This window comes from Photinus pyralis, unplaced genomic scaffold (genome assembly GCF_008802855.1).
Source record: "Photinus pyralis isolate 1611_PpyrPB1 unplaced genomic scaffold, Ppyr1.3 Ppyr1.4_LG8, whole genome shotgun sequence".
NCBI classification, from domain to species: domain Eukaryota; kingdom Metazoa; phylum Arthropoda; class Insecta; order Coleoptera; family Lampyridae; genus Photinus; species Photinus pyralis.
Window position 1 is genome coordinate 7,854,583 of NW_022170819.1, and position 21,079 is coordinate 7,875,661.

General features: G+C 39.0%; 2 protein-coding genes across 2 annotated transcripts; one reads left to right on the top strand and one right to left on the bottom strand.

The window, feature by feature from the left end:
- Positions 1-7,701: 7,701 nt before the first annotated feature.
- LOC116178353 (sodium/potassium-transporting ATPase subunit alpha-like) lies at positions 7,702-20,230 on the bottom strand. The gene is made up of 2 exons (XM_031497821.1): positions 19,805-20,230; positions 7,702-10,398 (listed from the first exon to the last, which is right to left on the bottom strand). The coding sequence occupies exons 1-2, from the start codon at positions 20,205-20,207 to the stop codon at positions 7,736-7,738; spliced, it is 3,066 nt and encodes a 1,021-aa protein (XP_031353681.1). The 5' UTR covers positions 20,208-20,230; the 3' UTR covers positions 7,702-7,735.
- LOC116179596 lies at positions 17,191-18,258 on the top strand. The gene is made up of 2 exons (XM_031499394.1): positions 17,191-17,377; positions 17,521-18,258. Exons 1-2 carry the CDS (start codon positions 17,340-17,342, stop codon positions 17,975-17,977), a joined length of 495 nt encoding a protein of 164 aa, XP_031355254.1. The 5' UTR covers positions 17,191-17,339; the 3' UTR covers positions 17,978-18,258.
- Positions 20,231-21,079: the final 849 nt, after the last annotated feature.

Consider the following 21,079-nt stretch of genomic DNA (forward strand, 5'->3'; position numbering starts at 1 on the left):
CCATGCAATTTCTAGGTGGGCCTGCACCATCTAAAAAGCACGAAGGGGGGTTACGTTGATCATCTTGTCTTGAATGGCGGTGGTGAACGCGTCGCTAAATGTTTGTTGTTATTTTGTGTTTTTTTAATGCAGGTAGTAGGTAATCTTGGCATTTCTTTATATCGTATTTGTGTTTTGTATGCCACATTTTATATTGTTTGTGTGTTTGAATCTTTGTTTTTGAAATTTAGTTGGTTTAACCGCAATGCATAATCACATAGGTGATACCGTTATGCTATTGTTTGTAATTGTTTACGTTTTTGGTGTAATGTTTGCTTAATTTATGTTTATTGATGTTGATTACTTTATCTTGTCCCTGAAGTAACATTCATATAAGTTTTGATCATTTTATTTTAATACCTATGTGGAAATTACCGATTCGTTTGATGTTCGTACTGACTTGTTGTTTGTTACTAACAATGTTCTCCGTGAATGAATCAGTCATGGGGGTGGTAAAAAAAACTGTAGTTAAAATTGAGTTACGACACCTAACTCCGTGATTGTCTTCGACATTCAACTGTAGGCTCGAAACCCCGAAACCAGGGGCGAGTTACCCATCTTGCCGAAAATTGGAAAAAGAGTGGAGATACATACCGAACCACCTGTTTCTTCGATACAATTGACAAGCTGGTTTAGATGAGTGTAGGCCGGAGATTATTCTCAGAAACTCGGTACTATGTACACACTTTGCCAATTGAGAACTGATAATATTCATTGTAAGCACTACATGCTATTTATATCACAAAATTGCTTCCTTAATAACCTAGTTTATGTTTAATATATTGCTAGTTAGGAACTGTTGGCGCCTCGTCCTTGTCAAGAATGTCTTGTTGTTTTGAATCGTTTTGGCGGTCGTCGTGCTACATGAACATCTTGGGCCTCCAGCAGTCAGCAGGTCGTTGTGGGAGTCGTACGGTCCTCGATGTGACTTCTAGTTCTAGTTTTTTAGTTGTGGCGAGCGGGTGTTAGAGGGTTGTGCCATGAATGGTTTTCTAGTTACCTCTCTCAAAGAAAGCAGTGCGTTAAAATTGGAGGAAGGTTTATTGGAGCATCGGGGTTCCTCAGGACTCAGTTCTGGGACCGATTTTATTCTTGATTTATATTAATGACTTTTGTGACGGGAATTTTTAGGCAATATCACTGCGTTCGCTGATCATTTGGCCAATACCAAATTTTTTCTCTTAAATAAATCATAGAAATCATTAATACTAAATTATCTGATCGAGCATATCAGTAAATTAAAGCAAGAAATGTTTGGGTGTTCTTCGTAAGTTTTATTTCCTAAGGACCGTTTGTCCAGTAAATGTTTTAACAGATATTTATCATGCTCTTGTGAGTTCTAAGTTAGGTTATGGGCTGTGCTGCTTTGGCGGTACGTATGCTTCCACTCTTTACCCTATAATGGTTTTCAGAGAGCCGTAATAAGGGTAATTACTAGAAATAGTAAAATGACACACTTTTTAGCGTATTTTCCTCGAAGTGAAAATTTGCTATTGGCTGCACTTTGACCTCCGTCCGTCACACGTACTCCTGAAATCACTGATTTTGGCGATATGGGACTCGTTTGAAAGGGCTTGGTCCAAGGATTCCGTGCATACCCATACTTTTTGGTTTTGCGCATGCGCAGTGTTAATAGTTATTTATATAACAAGAGCGCGAAGTTCAATTTCGCGCATTGAGACTGAAGGTATTTTGACGAGGCGAAGCCGAGTCAAGATATCTGTCAAATGCGCGAAATAACTTCGCGCTAGCGTTATATACAATATTTTTTCTACAACTGAACCGATTGTTAATTAAATTTGCTGTTTAAGTTCAACTTTGTCACGTGCGCGAAATACTTTTTTTCACTGTTGACGATTTCGCGCACGTTGTCAAGAGCAATCTTACTTATTAATTAACCGTTTAAAAATCTAGTACTTCGCGTTTCGAAATTTGTCAGAAAATGACAGGTTTTTTTGACAGTTGTAGAAAATTGAAATTTTATACATAAGCATTTGGAATAAAGACAAATCTAACACCAGTTGAAAAATTTGGTTTTGGGCATGCGCAATGGCAGCTTTCTTATATATGAAAGCAGTTAAACGAAATATCATATGTAGGCACCTCGAATGAAACTAAAAGTAATACCTGTTTCAAAATTACTGTTAACGCACGCTGTGTGTTTTATTTATGAAAGCATTCAATGAAATTTCTAATGCAGACAATTTTTTCCTGGTCCTAGCATTAATATTATTAGGAGGAAAATACGCTCTCGTCATTTATGTTTGCATAATGACTTTTTAAACTTGTTTAGTTTTGCGGCTTAGATTTTATGTGGCTTCGTAAATAGTTTTCATGATTTTTTATGTTTTATATATGCTTTTCTTTTTGGATTCTCTGACATTATTTTTAAGTTGTTTTATGATCATAGCTTACAAGTTATTTTATTCTCAGCTCAACTCAAATTTTAAAGACTGCTAGTAAATGTAATCCGAATTCTTTTCAGCTTCATTCATTAGTATTATATTGTTTGTTTTTCGTATTATAAATGTCTGGCTCTAATTCTCTTTTCGCGGGTATATAATATGCAATACAGGAGGGAGGAAAACTGTTAGGGTGGCCGCATCCACCTTCTCGCATACGATGTGCATCACCATGGGTCCCCACGATTCGGTTTGTACACCCATGTTGTTAATGGCCCGTAGGATGTCTGCAATAGTGTCGTGGATGGTTTTAAGTCCTTCTGGAGAGTTTGGATTCATTTTGGGATGTTGAAGATGTTGCCGTTCGTAGCCCCCTTCTTCTCGTGATTGTTTTTCGCAGTGCCAATAGCGAATAGCTGCTGTACTGTTGTACTGCCCGTGTGTCCTGGATGAGTCTCGTAAGCCGATCTGCTGCTTACGCAATCGCGGGCTTGTGTGATCCTCACTGGATAGGTGAGGTATGTCTTGGCAACCTCGCCCTCCAGGTGATGTAACCGTTACTGACGGTATGCTGACGATTGGGCTTGCGAAGGTTCCCAACGCGGTCTCCTTGAATTTTAACTCGGTTACCACTGGGCTCGCCTGTTGTCTCGTTTTGACTCATCGAAGCTGCTGTTGACAGAGTATTGAGGTATATGAACAATTAACGGGTTTGTTTGTAGAAGTTGTTGGTTCCTTGTTTGGCGGGATTTCCTTATTTTTACTTCTAAACAAATTAACTTCAACTTATTTTCTTCCTGGTTATTTTTACGTGTATGGTTCCTTTTTGCGGACATGGAAATCTTTTCTACATGTCACATCGTTACTTTGGCAGTGTATTATGGACAAATACAGAATTAGAACAAATTCAGAGAAACTCCAGTACACTATTAACAAAACACCAGATTCATCATCTTAACTAGGATTGTGTTGATTCTATGGAACTTCACGCTTGGTTATCTTAATGTGATATCTTCCCAGAGGAAGGTGTCATGTTAGTCATACAAGACATACGCAACTATAATTACATAAAGACAAAAAAACACTGATACATGATTCTTGTCGACACTGTTTATAAACGTCAGACACAATCCAACATATAATATGTGTACGCGATTGCACAAACAAAATACAAACTTCGGCACGATCAGGTAGCTAAAATCATACATCAAAAATTAGTTCTTAAGCCTACTCTCATAACAGGTCACACGCCATACTACAAATACACTCCACAGATAATACTTGAAAACCACACACATAAATTATATTGGGATAGGGCGCTACTCAGAGACAAAACTATTCACTATAATAGACCAGGCATTACACACATAGATAAAATACAAAAATCTATTTTTTGTACTCATTGAATGGAAAGATAATGTTTCCAAGCATCCTCGATGCACGGGAAAACGACTTTCCCGCATCGCGGTGTTTTTTAGTTTCCGCTGGAGAGAAGGGGTTTGCGCGTTCTTCGGTTGGTAGTACTTATTGAAGTCAACGAACGTCATGTCATGGTTAACTGTCATCTGCTGTAAAATCAATTAAACCGTTGGTTGAGGGTATTTTTAGTGCGATTAATCGGAAACAGACGTACACTAAGTTTTACGTAAATATATAAACAAGAACTTATAACGCAATCAAATTATTTTTCAGAATTGGAACTATCAAGAAAAAGTAAAATTTATTGTTAAAACGTCTTAAAATGTGACCAGTGATATTCTGCAACTATTCGCATATGCAGTTTAAGAAAGCACATATTAACACACAAAGCTTCCAAGGATTTTAAATGTAACGAGTGTATTTACGCAACTCAAGATAAATCAAATTTGAGAACACATTTGTTCACACATGTCTTCTGGGAATATTAAATACGATCAGTACACTTACACGACCAATAAGAGCACTATTTTCAAAGCATATTTGTTAACATTGAAGACTTCCAAGGATATTCAGTGCAAACGATGCAATGCCGTGACCAGTAGTAGCACTCATTGCAAAGGCAAAATATGTTTTAACCAAAGATGTGGAAGTTTTAAATGTGACCAGTGCAATTAAAAGTGGGTAGTTACAAAATTATGTTACCAACCAAACATATGATTGTGTTACCAACTCATGATTAAAAAAAACATTTACAAAACTATTAATTTTGACCTTTTTTTACGCAATTCGTAACAAAAAATATTGTACCTAACTCTTTCGGAAAGAATTTTCCCGCATTCGCACTAAATGCAGCACTCCCTACTGCTACAAACAAAGTGCTCATGCGGGAAAATTAACTTACCGAACTTGTTAGGTAAATTTATACCAGGCTAGACCTGAGTTGTAAAAAGCACCCATGACCCTAATAATAATATTTAATTTGCAAAATATGTTTACAATCATATAAACAAACTGAGAATCAAGATGTCGTAGCAGACCATAACAATGTGTAGCGGACGAAATTTCAGGAATTAACTTCTAGTAATTACGTTGCACAAATGTGCATAACACGCTGGACCGACAAGTAGTTTAAATATTAAGGGTCTATTCTTTAACCGACAAGGGTGTTATTTACGAGTTAAGGAATAGAAGCTTTCATATAATTCATGACTTCTTGGGAGTCATCCGAAATGTACTTTGTTGCACATGTGTTACACAATCGGTAGTTTCGGACAGTAGGTACACAACACTTGTTAAGATAAATCGAGTTCGGTTCAGCGATTCTTAAGATTCATTTTTGATTCTAAAATAAATTATATTTTAGTTGTATTTATTTTACTTTCACCCGTATCCACAACACCTACCACAAATGAAACACTGAAATTGACTAAGACGGAGATTTAGCATCGCAAGGGTCACTTGAACGTGAGAGATCTCCAAGAAAGCAATTGGAAGAAAACAGTCCTAGAAATCAAACGTCTCTAAGGCAAAACGCGTTCCAAAAGTGTATGGTGTTTATGCAGGAAAGTAGAGGAGCGAAAGAGTCAAATTCTCTGACAATGGAAACGAGTACAAAAGTATGCAATGAATTCTGTGAAATGCAGTGGAATTTCAAGAAGAACAAAATGGAGAGGTAAAGAGGAAGAATAGTGCGTTGGTGCAAATGACACGATGTCTACTCGTTAAGGCTGAATTTTCAATCAGGTTCTGAATGGAGGTCTTGGAAATAAGTAAATAAGTAACCCTCGAGAAGTCTTGGCAGGAATCGGCGGGAGACGTAAGCAACTTCCATGAATTGGAGTATGAGGTTTACATCCTCAAGACCCGACGGAAGATATATTCGATCCTTGATCTAAGAAAGGGACCTTCGTGATATATTCAGAGGAATCAAAGCATTGAATACAAGAAGATGGTAAAATCAACGACTACCGCGTAATTAATAGTGCATGGGAAATAATTTCAATCTGCGTTGTATAAAAATACCAATATGATTGTGACAAGTTAAAAAAAATAAATTGTTCTGAGCAGAGTGCTAAAGTAAGTGCTTCAATAATTAAGAACTGGATTTCGCAATAAAACAGAAAACTCCATTTACTAGTGCTCACCCAAAGCGTCAGCGTTTTGTTTTCATAGCAGCGTTTTGTCCTTTTCGTTTGCGATTTGTTTTGAGCGTGCGCGTTTGTTGATAAAAAAGGATTTGTATGAAAATCTGGATATTTAGTATGGTCGTCGCCCTAAGAATTGTATATCCAAACCAAACTGTCAATTATCAGTAAAAGTTATATTTTAATACGTTGTAATGAAACTTTTATTTAAATATATAGATTTTACTTGCTTAGAATTGCGTGTTACATTATTTGCTAGGATAAAATTAATTATCTGACAAGTAAGGATCGTTTATTGAGGTTAGTTAGCGATTAAATTTTTGCCTTTTAACCACAATAAATGTATTTAACTTGATATAATTTCTTGGAATTTGTCATATTTATAATCCTATACTCTAAGGAGAGTAAACAAGATTTATTTGAAAGTAGTTCATAGATAAACAAGATATTCCACCTTTCCGGGGTTTTTGGCGCACTCTGTACCGGGTGACCCTATAAGACTGTTCCTCGGTCATATCTCGGGAACCGTTCGTCGTATGACTAGGTAAATCGGTCATGAAGAATCGCTGGAAAATATTTTCAAATTCTACAAATGGTCAAATGAGGACGTAACTGCCATCTTAAATTTTAAAATTGCATTTTCTTTAAATTTCACATAATAAACTAAACATTTTTTTTTCACATTTTTAAAGAGAACCAGTGTATCTATCATTTTCGTAAAAAAAACTTAGTTATTTCAAAAACAAAGATGGCGTGGGGCGTTCAATTTGTTTAATTTTCCAAGGTCTACCTAAAAGTCAAAACTGGTGGAGAAGGATTCAACTAAATTAACTGTATTTTAGTTAATTCTTATTGCCCAAGGAACGATACCAAATTTGTTAAAATCGGTCAAGCCGTTAAGAAGTTAAAGCATGTTATTGCAAAAACAATTGAGCCCCCACCGTCTTTGTTTTTTTTACGAAAATGATAGATAAAGTGGTTCCCTTTAAAAATGTGAAAAATTTTTTTTTAGTTTATTATGAGAAATTTAAATGAAATGCAATTTTAGAATTTAAGATGGCAGTTACGCCCTCTAGTGGTCATTTTTAGAACCCGGTACAATGTTTTTAATTTTTTTTTAAAATTATGTCTGGGCGTTAATTTTGATTACCGCTTGGGGGAAGCGTGAATCTGTACCTACTTACTTTGTTATCTCTACAAAAGCGAATGTTTATCTGTTTGCTTGTGCTTTATCTATTGCTGCATTATTCACATCCGATTGCCAGGGTTGGGGAGAGTTTGAGTACACTCCTTGAAGGGTTTTTGATCAGGTACGCGCGTAAATAGAATTAAAACCACATTTTTAAATGTTTTCCCAATGAAAATGGAAAAGGATATCAAAGGATATGATACGAAACATTATAGCAACGAACACAATTAAATACCGTAGGCCATGCCTATATTTAAATATACCAGTCCTTCAAGTCGTGTTAACAATGCACGGGTTAATTTCATGGCTCTTCAGCCCGGCAGGTACTAATTTCTTCTATAAACTGTAGCGAAAGCTCCATTCGGTGCTTTGACCGGCCTTCTCGGCGATTTTTATAAATTTTATAACAGTGAGTCAGCTATAACTGGAAGTAATTTACTCTTAAATGTATTTTTATTCAACGAAAATGTAAATTCCTAAACATACGTTCTGTCGTATACGAGCGACGTTTATGGGGAAGTTGGTGACACCTTAATCTACTATTAATAATAAGTTTCTTGAGCTAGCCAGCCATCCGGCCATAATCGAATTATGTATCGTCGTACTTCGTCGTAAAAAATGATGAATATCGCGAACGGGATCGCTGGAACGATGGAGAACCACTGGATGGGTTCGAATTGGAAAGCGTGGTTAATGAGAGGGCAGTAGACGACGAAGAACGCGAGGAAGATTTCGAATATGATTCCGAAGTTGAGGACCCAGTTGGTCATCCCTTGCTGGTAGATGGATAGCCGCCTAGTTTTGACTATGATCGCGTCGGCTATCTGGGTTATGACTATGGCGAAGAAGTAGGCGGCGTAGCCCTTCCGTTGCAAACTCATCCTTTGGCTGTAGGTCCACTTAGCTCCGTAGGAGTCAATGAGATCGTTCACGTCCTCGCGGTCCCATTCGTATCTCAACCCAAGTAGGCGATCGTAGAAGAATCCGTACGCCGCCATGGTGATAAAGTAGCATGTGTACGCCGCGCAAGTTTGGATAACTCCAATCTGTAGGTATGTGAAGGCGATGAGTCTTGAGGTTACCAGTTTATCAATCGAAGGGTCCCTAGGCGTTCGGCTCATTATGTCCGCTTCGGCGCTTTCGTATGCCAAACTGATGGCGGGCCACAAGTCCGTTCCGACATCGATTATCAATATGGATATTACGCTTAGAGTTTGGGGTAAACCCAGCACTATGAAGAGGATGAAGGGTACGATTTCGGGCACGTTTGAAGTGAGCACGTACGCGATGCTCTTCTTCAGGTTGTCAAACACCAATCGACCTGCCTCGATTCCGGTAACTATCGTTGCGAAATTATCGTCGAGGAGGATCATATCGGCCGCTTCCTTCGAGACGTCAGTTCCCACTATGCCCATGGCAATTCCAATATCGGCCTTCCTTAAAGCTGGAGAATCGTTGATGCCGTCTCCTGTAACCGCAACAACTGCGCCAAGTGCCTGTAACGCTTCAACAATGTTCAGCTTCTGCTGAGGGCTAGTTCTCGCAAACACAATTTCGGAATACGTAGTGAGTACGTTCTCCAACTCCGATTGTGTCATCTCCTTCAGTTCAGCGCCGGTTATAACAGAAGCATTACACGCACGACGCTCGTCTTCAGTAAGCATCGAGGTCGACAACTCCCTCCTCCAGGCAAGATCGTACACGGTCTCGTTGTACTGACTAATAATTCCAACCTTTTTTGCTATTGACACCGCCGTAACCGGATGATCTCCCGTAACCATGATCACGCGAATGCCAGCGTTTCTGCATTTCTCCACGGCGTCAAGCACGCCAGCGCGCGGGGGATCCACCATGGATATAAAACCCAAAAATCTCAGTTTAGCAAGCGGAAAATTCAACGACTCTATACTAAAGGGATAACCAATAGGATACTCATCCTTCGACAGCTCCAAGTCGGCGAAACCCACAACGCGTTCGCCCATATATCCCAAGTTCAGCAACACCTGCTTTATCTCAGCTACCCGCTGGGCAGTCAATTGCACGGTGGCTTCATCGTAAAAGTACGTGGAGCACCGTTCGAGAATATTCTCCGGCGCCCCCTTCATGACAACCAAATTCACTTTTTCGGCGAGAATCTCGTGAATGGAAAGCTGATATTTGTTTGTCGAGTTGAAGGGTATCTCCAATATCTTAGGCCGTTCGAGACGATAATTCTTAGTGTGACCTATGTGAACCTCCATGATCCGCAAGATGGCAACGTCGATCGGATCGCCGACAATCTCCCGCTTGTGCACGGGTATTTTCTCTTGCTGCGGCTGAAACTCCGCATTATTGCATAGAATCGCCACCCTACACAGGCGCTTGAATGCGATCGTCCTCTGAATCGCCTCGGAATTTCCCAGAACGTCGACGGTAAATCCCTCGTAGAAGAAATGCGACACGGTCATCTTGTTCTCCGTTAGCGTGCCGGTTTTGTCGGAGCAAATCACGTTGGTCGAGCCCAGGGTTTCGATACCTTCCAGATTTTTGACGAGGCAATTCTTTCTGGCCATCGCTTTGGCGGTTAGCGTGAGACAGGCGGTCATCGTGACCAGCATGCCCTCGGGAATATTCGCGACGATTAGGGCGATGAAAAATCCGAACGCGACGAAGAAGTTGTAGCCCATCGCCAGAGACGACACGAAGAATACGAAACCGACGGTTACCGCAATTACAGAAATGATCGTGTTGAATTGACGGACTTCTCTTTTAATTGGCATCTCTAGTGGCTCAATGGACGCGGTGAGTCCGGCAATGCGGCCCATTAGGGTGTCATCACCGCAGGCGATTACTATACCAGTACCGATCCCTTCGGCGACTACCGTTCCGTAAAAGACCAAGTTTTGAGTTTCCATAGGATTATTGTCGGTGCATTCCGTCGATCTGGGCTGCACCTCCGATTCACCGGTGATCGGACTATTGTTAACCTTCAGCCCTCTGCACATAATAATTCGGATGTCCGCGGGTACGATGTCGCCCCCTTTAATTTCCACCAGATCCCCCACGACCACTTCTTCGGTTGGGATTTCCGCTACCCTACCCTCGCGAATGACCTTCGCGAGTTTTGGGACCAGCTTCTTAAAACTGTCCATTATTGCCAGATTGGCCGACTCGTGACAATATCCAAAGATGCCGGTGACTATTACAACCGTAACCAGCACCAGGCCTGGAATGGGTTTTTAAATTGGAATTTGGTGAGGTGTCCGTCAAGTTACTTGCCATACTAACCGATACTGTTGAATGGACCACACATTTTGTATAATTCATGACCCGTCACGTCAAAAACTATCGTTGGTAATCATTTTTACTGAAAACTATTCTAAAGAACTTTAAAAAAAAATTACAAAAATGTTTTGGGAATCGCGCAGTTTTTTGAAATTGGTTAATGTAAGGTTTGAAGAATAGTTTTGGAGAGTTTCATATAAAAAATTTGGGTTGATTTACGGCTTTGGAATTGTTCTTTCCTAAATGTGGCCACAGCTAGCTCAGCTTTGCTACCATTTTACTCCGACAAATGAACCTATTTCCGTTTAAAAAAAGCTGTTAATCTGGCGTTTCTTCTATGGGCATCATCTGGTTGCAAACATATACGGACCTCCTGAATATTTTCATATATTAAGTTGCTCAATCAAAAAATTTTCACCTTTGCTTCTCGGCACGATCTTTCCCTTATTTTAGGGTGCCCTGGATTGAAGTGTCTGTATTTATGGAATTTCGGTCTCGTAATAGGATCGCTGATTTTTTTATGGAAAAATGTGATAATAAGTTTCAGCTGAGTTTTCCAGGCGATCGATCGATTAACCGGAAACCATTGACCCGTGAAATGTAGAACGCCCATTTTATTAAGAAACGTGAAAAATTAAAAAAAAATAAAAAAAAGGCACAAAACATAATAAAGCACAACCGAAGTACTATGCAATACCGTCTTTTCGGTACAAAAATGTTTAATTTAGGGGGGGGGGGGGGTGAGGCGTTCACTTTGTCCCCGTTTGATTTTTCGAAATAGGCATAAACCGTGAGTACAATTGAGGCACCATAGATATAAAAACTGGTTCTTGACTGGGAGGGGGGCTATATGAACGGATCCCCTAATGCGCCCCTGCTAATTTTTGTTCAACGCATGTAAAACTCAATAGCGCCTTCACAGTCGATGTAATGAAATGTGTAAAGAAATCGAAACCACCCTACATTTCTTCTTTACTGCATACAGGGTGTCCAAATTTCTTTCTAAATGTAACTTGCGGTTTTCACATTTCTCTCCTACTTAATATTGAAGAATAACCAAACATAATTTTTTTGATAGTTGGAACGATTTTAAAGGTGGTTTCCTCAAAGTGTGGGTCTGAAATTGAATTTATTTAGGGTTGTGCGTTTAGTGGGAGTTACGTGATTATAGGGCAGGTTTCTTTAAAATGTTGCGCTATTGTTTTTTGGGTGAATCTGTCAGTGGTTTCCGGATACGGCACTGTACGATTAACTGCGGGAGAAAAGTTTTTTTAGCCCCAGTCTGGCGGGAGATCAGCCGGAATTAATGGATTATACGTGTCAGTTTCTGATCCGTCTCGTGAAGCGGCCTAAGAACTGGTTATAATTTAGGGTTTTTAACAACAGAGGTTTCTCGATAGTGACTTTTATAAACGTACGATTGGTATTAGTAGAACGAACGTCGCTGATACGGATTAGCCCCCATTTTTAACGCGTATCTGTAAAATGGAGAAAAGTGGAGATTAAGCCTATAGGAGCATTCAACGTTAAGTCACGAATACGCGATAAGAAAAGATTAAGTATGCGTTAAGGCGCGGTTACACGGCGCGTGGTTCGGCGATCCACGAAACTGGTGCGTGGTTCACATTGGCTTGCGTCTTTCCGAACCAGGGTCCATGTGTGTGAAAACGGTATTTGGTTCGTTCATATTTGTGACGTAATCGGTTCGTCTTCATAATACGGAACCAAAATCAGTACTACAACAACGACCATGGATGTTAGACAGAGAATTATTGCTTGTGCCAGCTTGTGCGTTATTTACGCGGGAACAATTTTGCAAAATACAATGAAAAAACTCAAAAATTAAAAGAATAAAAGAACAAATTGTAATGTTTTTTCAGTACTCCACGGCACTTTAGTGAACTTATAACCTATTTCAATTGACTGGACATAACTGAATAAGAAAACTAACTGGCCGGCAGCAGCAGGTTCGCAGTATAGCAAACCTACACGAACCTTGCACGAACCAATGAACCAAACTCCTTCGATGTGTGCACATTTACCGACCGCCAACGGATCGTACGAACCACGCACCGGGAGCGCACCACGAGCCAATAGCGAACCGCCTATGTCAGACGACTCGTGGTTCGTGGTTCGTCAAGTCAGGTTCGCCGAACCACGCGCCGTGTAACTGCGCCTTTAGATCGAGTGAGTATCGAGAGCGCGGTGAAAGAATTTAATTCAGTCTCGCGTCAGTGGGTTTCGAGAAAATAAGCATACGCAGCGGGTTATGGGTGTTATGACAAAATTAATGTCGAAACCCAGAGGTGGTTTTAGTGGGCGTTACGTGCATCCGTGTCGAATCAGCCATGTTAAGTCGACCAGCAGTAGAAACCATTGGGAGAAATTGCGCGGGTAACCAATAGTGAATCTCACTTAATGACCAATTTTCCTGTTATAAAAATGAAGAAAAGTATAATTTTTTAATGATGCATGTAACGAGAGCCCACAAGCGCCTTTTTTTAAACTTTTATATAGAGCAATTAGGACACGTGGCCGGTTTTAAATACATTTTTTACATAGTGATGAAATTATCGGACTTTTTTTAACGACAATTCAACTCATGTATAAAAAATCGCATAAGCCGCAGTGAAATTGTCACTTTGACAGCGGCAAAAGTTACCTGCAACTTTTCCAGCGACAAATGCACTAGTGGTTTTTTCACTATTCATTTTCGAACCAATTATCGCATTATCCTTTCCCATATGACTAGTTTGACGTCTGTCAGTAATTGATTAGTTATGTGAATTTCTTGTTCGTTAAATTGTCCTGCCGAATTACACTCGAAGTTTGTATTTAAACCGAGTAAATTTGTGTTGTTGCAATTCAAATCTGTTGCCTTTTAGCAATTGAACTCGAAAAACTGTCAACCTAAAAATGCTCCACCTGCGGGGTCGCATTTTTATTAGTTGACAGTTTTTCTCGTCTAATTGCTAGGCAACAAATTTTCATTACCTAAACAACCCAAATTTACTCGGTAAAATACAAACCTCTTGTGCAATTATAAGTGAAAAATCGTACGAAGTGGTACTTTTTTTCACGATTTTTACTATGCGTTTCCATGGAGTTTAGTCCTGTCTATGAACAATATCCATTTTTGAGTGACCGTAAATCGCGAATGTCAATAAAATTATTCAATTGTGGGTTATTATGGATCACTATGCAAAAAAATGTCGTGTACAACACGTGTTGAAAGTGTCTTTTTCCACGAATTTGCTTGATTAACTCGGGCTTCGCCCTCATTAATCAAACTGCAAATTCATGAAAAAAAGTATCACTTTCAAAACTAGTTGTACAAATAATTATTGATACTTAGAACGATTATAAGAGTAGTTTCCTCAAAGTTGGGGTCCGAAAATTGAAAATCTTTAAGGTTGCGATTTTCGGTACCTATACAATGTAGTTTCATTATAGGGCAGGTTTCTCCACAATGTTATTGCTCTATTGTTTTTATTTGGGGAGGAGGAGGGGGCAGGGGGCAATGGTTTCTCAATCCCTTTTTTGCTCTATTGTTTTTTAAGTCTATGGTTTCCGAATACGGTAATAGACGACTAACTGCGTGAGAAAAGTTGGTAGCGCTAGTCCGGCGGGAGATAAGATGGAATTAGGGCCGGTATTATAAAGCCCGCTTGAACGGAGATTGGCGTTCAATCATGGTTTGAGTGCGATTGCGCGTATTATAAACGCCGCTTGAGTTGTAACCAAAGCTCAATCTCCGATTGTAGCCAACCCGCCAATTTTCTCGGGTTTTGGCGCCCAAACGGAGATTAGGCACGCGAACGCGTATATAATTAAGGTTATCGTTACCAATTTATTTTGTTTTGTGTCATTGTTTATATTTATAACGAAATGGAAATAATTGGTATTGGAGGTGCAAGAGGTCGGTTACTGTGGGCAGTAAGCGACGATGACTCTTCATCAGAGGATGAGTTCATTAGAAGAAGGGTAGAAATTTTCGAGAGCGTGTTGATCACTTCGGCAAGTGGGATGAAGAGGAATTTCGGTAGAGATTTCGGTTATTCAAGGATACTGTTAGATCCCTATAAAACAGGATTGGAGCACTAATTGCCCCCCAAACAAACAGATATGATGCTTTTCTATGGAAATTCTATTTTTTTGCGAATTTACAACTGGGTGTGTTAATTAATTAATAATTGCTCATCAATGGTGAGGCTGTCGTCACCAGCTCCAGCTTCATTACCAGTGAGGATTTTCACTGTGCTAGATCATATTTTGTCTTCAGTTGCTCAAGTATGCGTGGCTCAGTTGATGCAGCGTTATACTTGTCTGCAATTTTCTTCCATGCGAGGGTGTAACAGAATGATTAGGGATATTAGATGCAAACAAAAAAAATTACAACCATTGAATAAATTCAATGCTTACAAATGATGATGATGATGATGATATCCTCATGCTTTACCTTAAGCGATTCGCTTTTTTTCCCTTGTCTGTCATTGGAACAGTGGGAGGTAAAACAGCGCTATGTAAAACGATTTAGCAAGAGGATGAATAGGTCAGCACAGTGACACTGGCAGGGGCAAATGGCACAGAAGCGAAAAGAAACTGCGGCGGAGGCGCGATGAGTGCGAAGAACGTAAACGTCATCAGCCGTCAGCTGACGCATCGGCCACTGAAAATTCTGCACTCTGATTGGTCCTCGGTTCGCCCGCAGTGTTACCATCCTAGAGATCGTAAACTCAAACGGAGATTAACCAAACGCTCTTCCCAAGGTGTTTATAATACGCAACCGCTCTCAATCTTGGTTTGACGTTCAATCGCCGTTTGATTAATCTCCGCTTGAACTGTACTTTTATAATACCGGCCCTTAATGGGCTAAGTGTGTCTGTTTCCGATGTGTTGGTGAACTGAGTACTAAGGGGTTTTAACCACATAGTTTTCTGGCTATTGGCTCTTCTAAACGTGGGATTGGTAATGGGGGCTGAATTTTATTAGTAGAACGAATAAAGATGGCCGCTGAAAACGATTAGCAGCCATTTTGAAGGAGAATTACAGCTGAATTTGTGAAATGGGGTTAATTCGAGAGAGCCATTCAACGAAGGCGCTAAGTTGGAAGCGCGATAGGAAAAGATTAGATCCAGATTAGATTAGAGCAAATGCAACATTAGGTTTGCAAGGCGTAATATTACGCCTAGGCAAACAAGGCTCCCCCAAACCAATGTGAATTATTCGCAGCTGCAGCGGTAGCGAACAATCCACGACGACAGCGGCAGCGAACATTCCACGACGACAGCGGCGGTAAAATTCGCCTAGTGCCTCACACCCTACCGAATAAATCGTACAAAATGAACATTTATTTATTCATTAATTTTCACGTTTCTTATTAAACCTTGAAGGCAAAACGAAATTGGCAGTAAAATTGTTTTCATCGCAATGAATGCCTAAACTGCAAGGCAGTGGCGTAACAACTTTCATATAGAAAAATGTTGTAGACAGTCGATATTTACCGAGATATATACTATATTCCAAACATAAGGGGCACCCTGTATATATTTAAAATATAATATATAAAAATAGATATTTAAAAGGAGTTTGTACTTTAAACGCGAAGTGAAGGTATGGGGTACCTGTACATATCTGCCTTGATGAAAGCGAAAAGAGCCATGCTATTGAATATGAGCCGGATGAAAAGTCTGGTTTCCGAATACGAGCCGAGTGGCAAAAAATTTCCCTACTAAAAATCGTATGCGATTCTCCGTATCTTGTTCGTGAGCTAACGCGTCACGTTCGTGCTTTTATACACCGATTTGTACGACAATCCGTGGTCGAGTCAAAATTTTGCTTTTGCTAGTAAGTATCGTAGGTTGATGCGGTTTTCGCGAGCGCATTTAGCTACTTTTTCATGAAAAAAAATCAAACTAATGCATTTAATTTTGTTGAGAAAATGAACCATTTCTGTCGGAATGTCGAAAAAAGGCCTCAAGCAGCGATATGTGAAACTAACAAAACTTTATTATTATAATATTTGCAGCTGAAGAATAGCTCTTTTGAACTAACCCGAGTTTGTTTAAATCGGGTTAGCCGTTTGGAAAATACAGGGTGTTTTTTACGGAAACTTTTGAATAACCCTCACCACTTCATTTTTAGAGATACAGCAAAAATTGTCAAACAAAAAAGGTTCAGATTATCGTCGACTTCAGAGACCGGGCATTTTTTTGTTAGGTTAATATAGCGGAATTCAGACGAAACATCACTTTTTTAGATTCCCGATTGCAGTTATGCCCCCTAGCGGCCATTTCAGGAACTTAAAAATATTTTCCAGGTTTTTCTCGGGGCCGTTTTAGTAATAACTTTTTTTACCGCAAGCCTCTACGATGGACAGGTTCCCAGATACAGTACCTGGCATTCTTATTTGGCCACCCTGTACAGTTTTATAGATAAAATGAGGTTATACAAAAGACTTACTCATGAGTAAAAATTAAGAAGAAAGAAAAATATCAAATAAGAATGTCCCAACTAAATAGAAACAATTACCGATTGTACAAGTTTGTATCGGAGAAATGGAAAACACCTGTAACTTTAAAATGAACGTTAAATGAATTTATTTATTTATCTAAACAATAGTTAACAAAATACTTTCATGATAATTAACAGGACTTTTGCATTTATATAATCTGCGTATAAGTATAATTTTCTGATTAGGGGAGCGAAGGGTAATCACGAACAGCGGCTAATGGCGAACATCCATTTGTATCTTGCAGTGCCAACTATTGGCATTTACATACAGTTAAATATAAAAGAAAATGCTATGACAAGTTGGTCGGTACAGCGCAAAGGAACCTCTAGCTTCCCGTTTATGAGAGTTATGGCGATTTGTGAATTTGTATGTGCTTTGTTATTAAAACGTTTTATGCAAAATTAAGGTAAGTTAGCTTTGTATTTTGGAATTTTAAAATTCTTTATGGATAGTTATAATCTCTAAGCTGATGGTTATCAGCAGGGACGATAGCTTTATCATATCATAGGTTTGTGTTTTTTATTTTTGTAACCTGAAATAATTTTGAAGGTCGTTTCGGGGAATCACGGACACTGTGTTCGGCATTACCAGACATGCGACTAAGCGCCGGAAACAAAAGTCTGAGATTCTTACATCTACACCTTTTAAGGCTACGTTAGAAGAGAAACAAAGAAAAAGAGAAGCGAAAGAAGCAACCTTGGAAAGAAGAGCCACAAAAAAACAGAAACCGAAAAAAAAATCGCACGTTAGAAAAGTTTTCGATTCGTCTAGTGAAGATGAAATAGATGAGAGTAAATTGTGCGACGACGATGAACTCGACGATATGGATCCCCAAAATATGATGGACTTTGAAGGAAACGGAGGAGAATCCTGCTTAGTATGTGGGGAATATGGAAAAGACGAAATTTGGTATCGTTGTGTTTCCTGTGGAGGTTGGGTAGTACACAAAATGTGCAGTGGAAAAGATAGCGCTGTAAACTATATCTGCGATGTTACTTGCAGTTAATAAAAAAACTTAGTTGTCCAATTTTGTGTCTTTTTTGTTTTGTTCGGTATTACCCACCTGTTGTACATCATTACCCGAAACCTTCGGGCAATGCCGAACATGCGCACTTTTTTTAAAAAAAATATTGTGTCATTTTACAATTTAATTTTCGCATTTTTTGGTATTACAATTGATTTGTTAGGGTTTCCAGTATCTGTTCTCCTAATTGGTAGTTAGGTAATGGCTACACTTATAGAGTTACTGATTTTTTTTCTTAAGTGTTCGCAATTACCCTTCGCTCCCCTACTAAACTTTAAACCGGAATAGTTTACTGTAAGTTTTTCGGTAGTTAACTAACATCCATTTCCGATTTTAGGCGCCACGATGGCACAATTTTGTTGCATACAGAACACATTTTCTAAAATGCGCGTTAATAATTACCTCCTCGACAACCGATCCAAAAATGCTAAGCAACCGCCCTTAAGACGTCTTACAATAGTTCAGTTCTTAAAAAGCTTAAGATCATACAATGGATCATCATCAAGGTCAAAATACAAAAGTTTCTTTAATGTCCACTAGGCCGTAGTAATTTTAATTATACAAGATAGATCATAAACGCGTGGCACACCAATATTGCATTTTTTAATGGAACACCCTGTATATTATTGGATATTTCAATTCTTCGTACCAAATGTACCTACCCAAATGCAATCGTTCCCGAGTTAAAATAAATAAAAGTTGTTTAAAATTTTATTTCCCTTAATAAGGCAGCATTCAGATGTTTTTCATTTTTTAACAATTTCTATTAAAGCTTCCGTTTTTGACATTTGCACAATCGCAGTTGCAACGGCAAACTGACGCGTATGTCTGAGCGTTTCCATAAGCTGCAATATAATTACTATGGAACGAATTTTTTGCTGCGAAAAATTCGCTGCAACTGCGAATAATTCGTGTTGGTTTGAGGTAGCCTTTACACGAAGTAATGTTGGTCGGGGATTATGTCTATCTTAACCACGCGGTAGTTACCGACAGTTCGAGTTGGTAGGTACTGATAATGTTTGTAAGCGTTTCCATGCTATTTATATCACAGATATTACTTTACGTTTTAATAAAATTAACTATTACATTTGGATTGCGTAACCTTTCCATCTCGAGCCCGAATTCAGCGTCAATCATTTTCGGTTCGACTCCATAAGGCCTAATCGGAGATAATCCAGTATTCCAAGGTTAGACACACAAAGGGTAGTTTTAGTCGCTATATAACTAAGGTAAAGTTACGTCATTTTTAATTGTAAATAAAAATGTAAATGTTCATTGTAAATGAGGGATTACTAGATTAATAAATAGAAAGGCAGCAACTTCTCATAATTGATTTTTCGGAGGGCCTAGAGGAAGGTCGAATTTGTAAAATTTCAGTATGTCAATAGGAACCATTTCTTTGAGTAATACTGCGCGTTCTATTTTCAATTTTTTTGTTAACGCTAGATTCAACATTTTCCAAAGATGATCTGAAATCCAAAAAATCCAAAATAACGGCTTCCTGGGTACATAATAAAGATTTGAGGGAATGCTAGGGCGAGTAATAATAGATGTGCAGTGACATTTAGACATTAAGCAGCTATTGGGAAGTTATTGACCAGAGAAAGGAAAATAGTGCCCTGACAATGTTAATAATAGACCTACAAATAATTACTAATCACATACTGTTTACCATTCTTTGGACCATTTATAATGATCATGAATAACATAAAATGAGTGGTTATCTTCTTCCATTCAACAATATTGGTTACCACCCTAACCGCTAACTTCAGGGTCACATAATGTAAAGTAAGGGTTACTGAGACATACCCAGGTACAGTTTGTCCTTCGATGGATTGGGGTTGCTATAAAATTCGATTCCGTATCCCACAATGGTCAGTATGGCCCCTATCCAGAGTAATCCGGCAAAACCGTGAAACAAATTTCCTGCCAGAATGTGCCACTGCGATTTCGGCGGGGGGGGTATTAAGCAGTTTGGGCCGTTTTGCTGCAGCAAGGTCAACGCGCGGTGCCTGGTCAAGCCGCGTTTAAGGTTGGTCTCGTATTTTTCGGTCAGTTCCGTTAGGCTCAGCCTGTGATCTTCGAGCGATAATTCCTCCCTTAAAGTGTCCAATTCCTTTTCCGTCCTCAGCCTCGACATCCGCTTCGCGTACGTTACGGAACCTCCATCCGACTCGTCGCGCGTTACGGTTATGGATTCCGTGCTAGGCATCTTAAATTATTGTAGGTACCGCACGAAACTATTACACGGTGACGTTTAATAAGACTCTACGTTGCTAGGTGCCCATAAACGTTGAAAATTTAAAGGTCGTAAATCTTTTAGCGTCTGCATAGGAAATTCTTTGCGGTGTAAGAGGCAAGAAAAATCTCGACAAGAAGTACTAAAGGAAGCATTAAAACTATTTACGATCGTGGCTTACCAACAAAATCAAGAAACATAACACGCACCTACAATGGCGATTCTAAGAATAATTGAAAGGCTTTGCATATTCTGAATATCTCGCCTTTATTCCTTGATCACATTCGCCTGTGTTACGGAGAATTTATTTAGCGTCCATATAAATTTTTCCGTATGAATACATTAAGGTGGTTTTACACATTCTTTTTTATTTGCCCCAGGTCTTCTACAGCTACTGCTACTGTATAATATTTGAAAGTGGAAATGTGCAGAATATTAATTGGAGAGTCTAAAGATGCTAAATGAGCGATGAATGATGTTGTGATGAGGCATTCCATGTACCTACAGGGTGAGGCAACGATTGCGCGGAGTCACTTAATAATGCCTTTAAGATAAGATTTTTTGATAGAGTGCTTTTGTATTATGACATGGTTGAATATTCTATTATATTATACAGAGTGCGCCCACAAAGTAGGGCGCTAAAATGGTACATTTTTTTTTAATAGAACTCCCTGTATTTGAATGCATTTTTGAATTCTACGTGTAATTGTACGTCTTTTTTATTATATGGTTAATATCCGAAAAACCAGTAGTTTTAAAGATAATTCGATTTGTAAGAAAAATTGGGCATTTGCAAGCGTCAGTATATTCTCAAAATTATTACTTAAATTTTGATTCCAGATTTG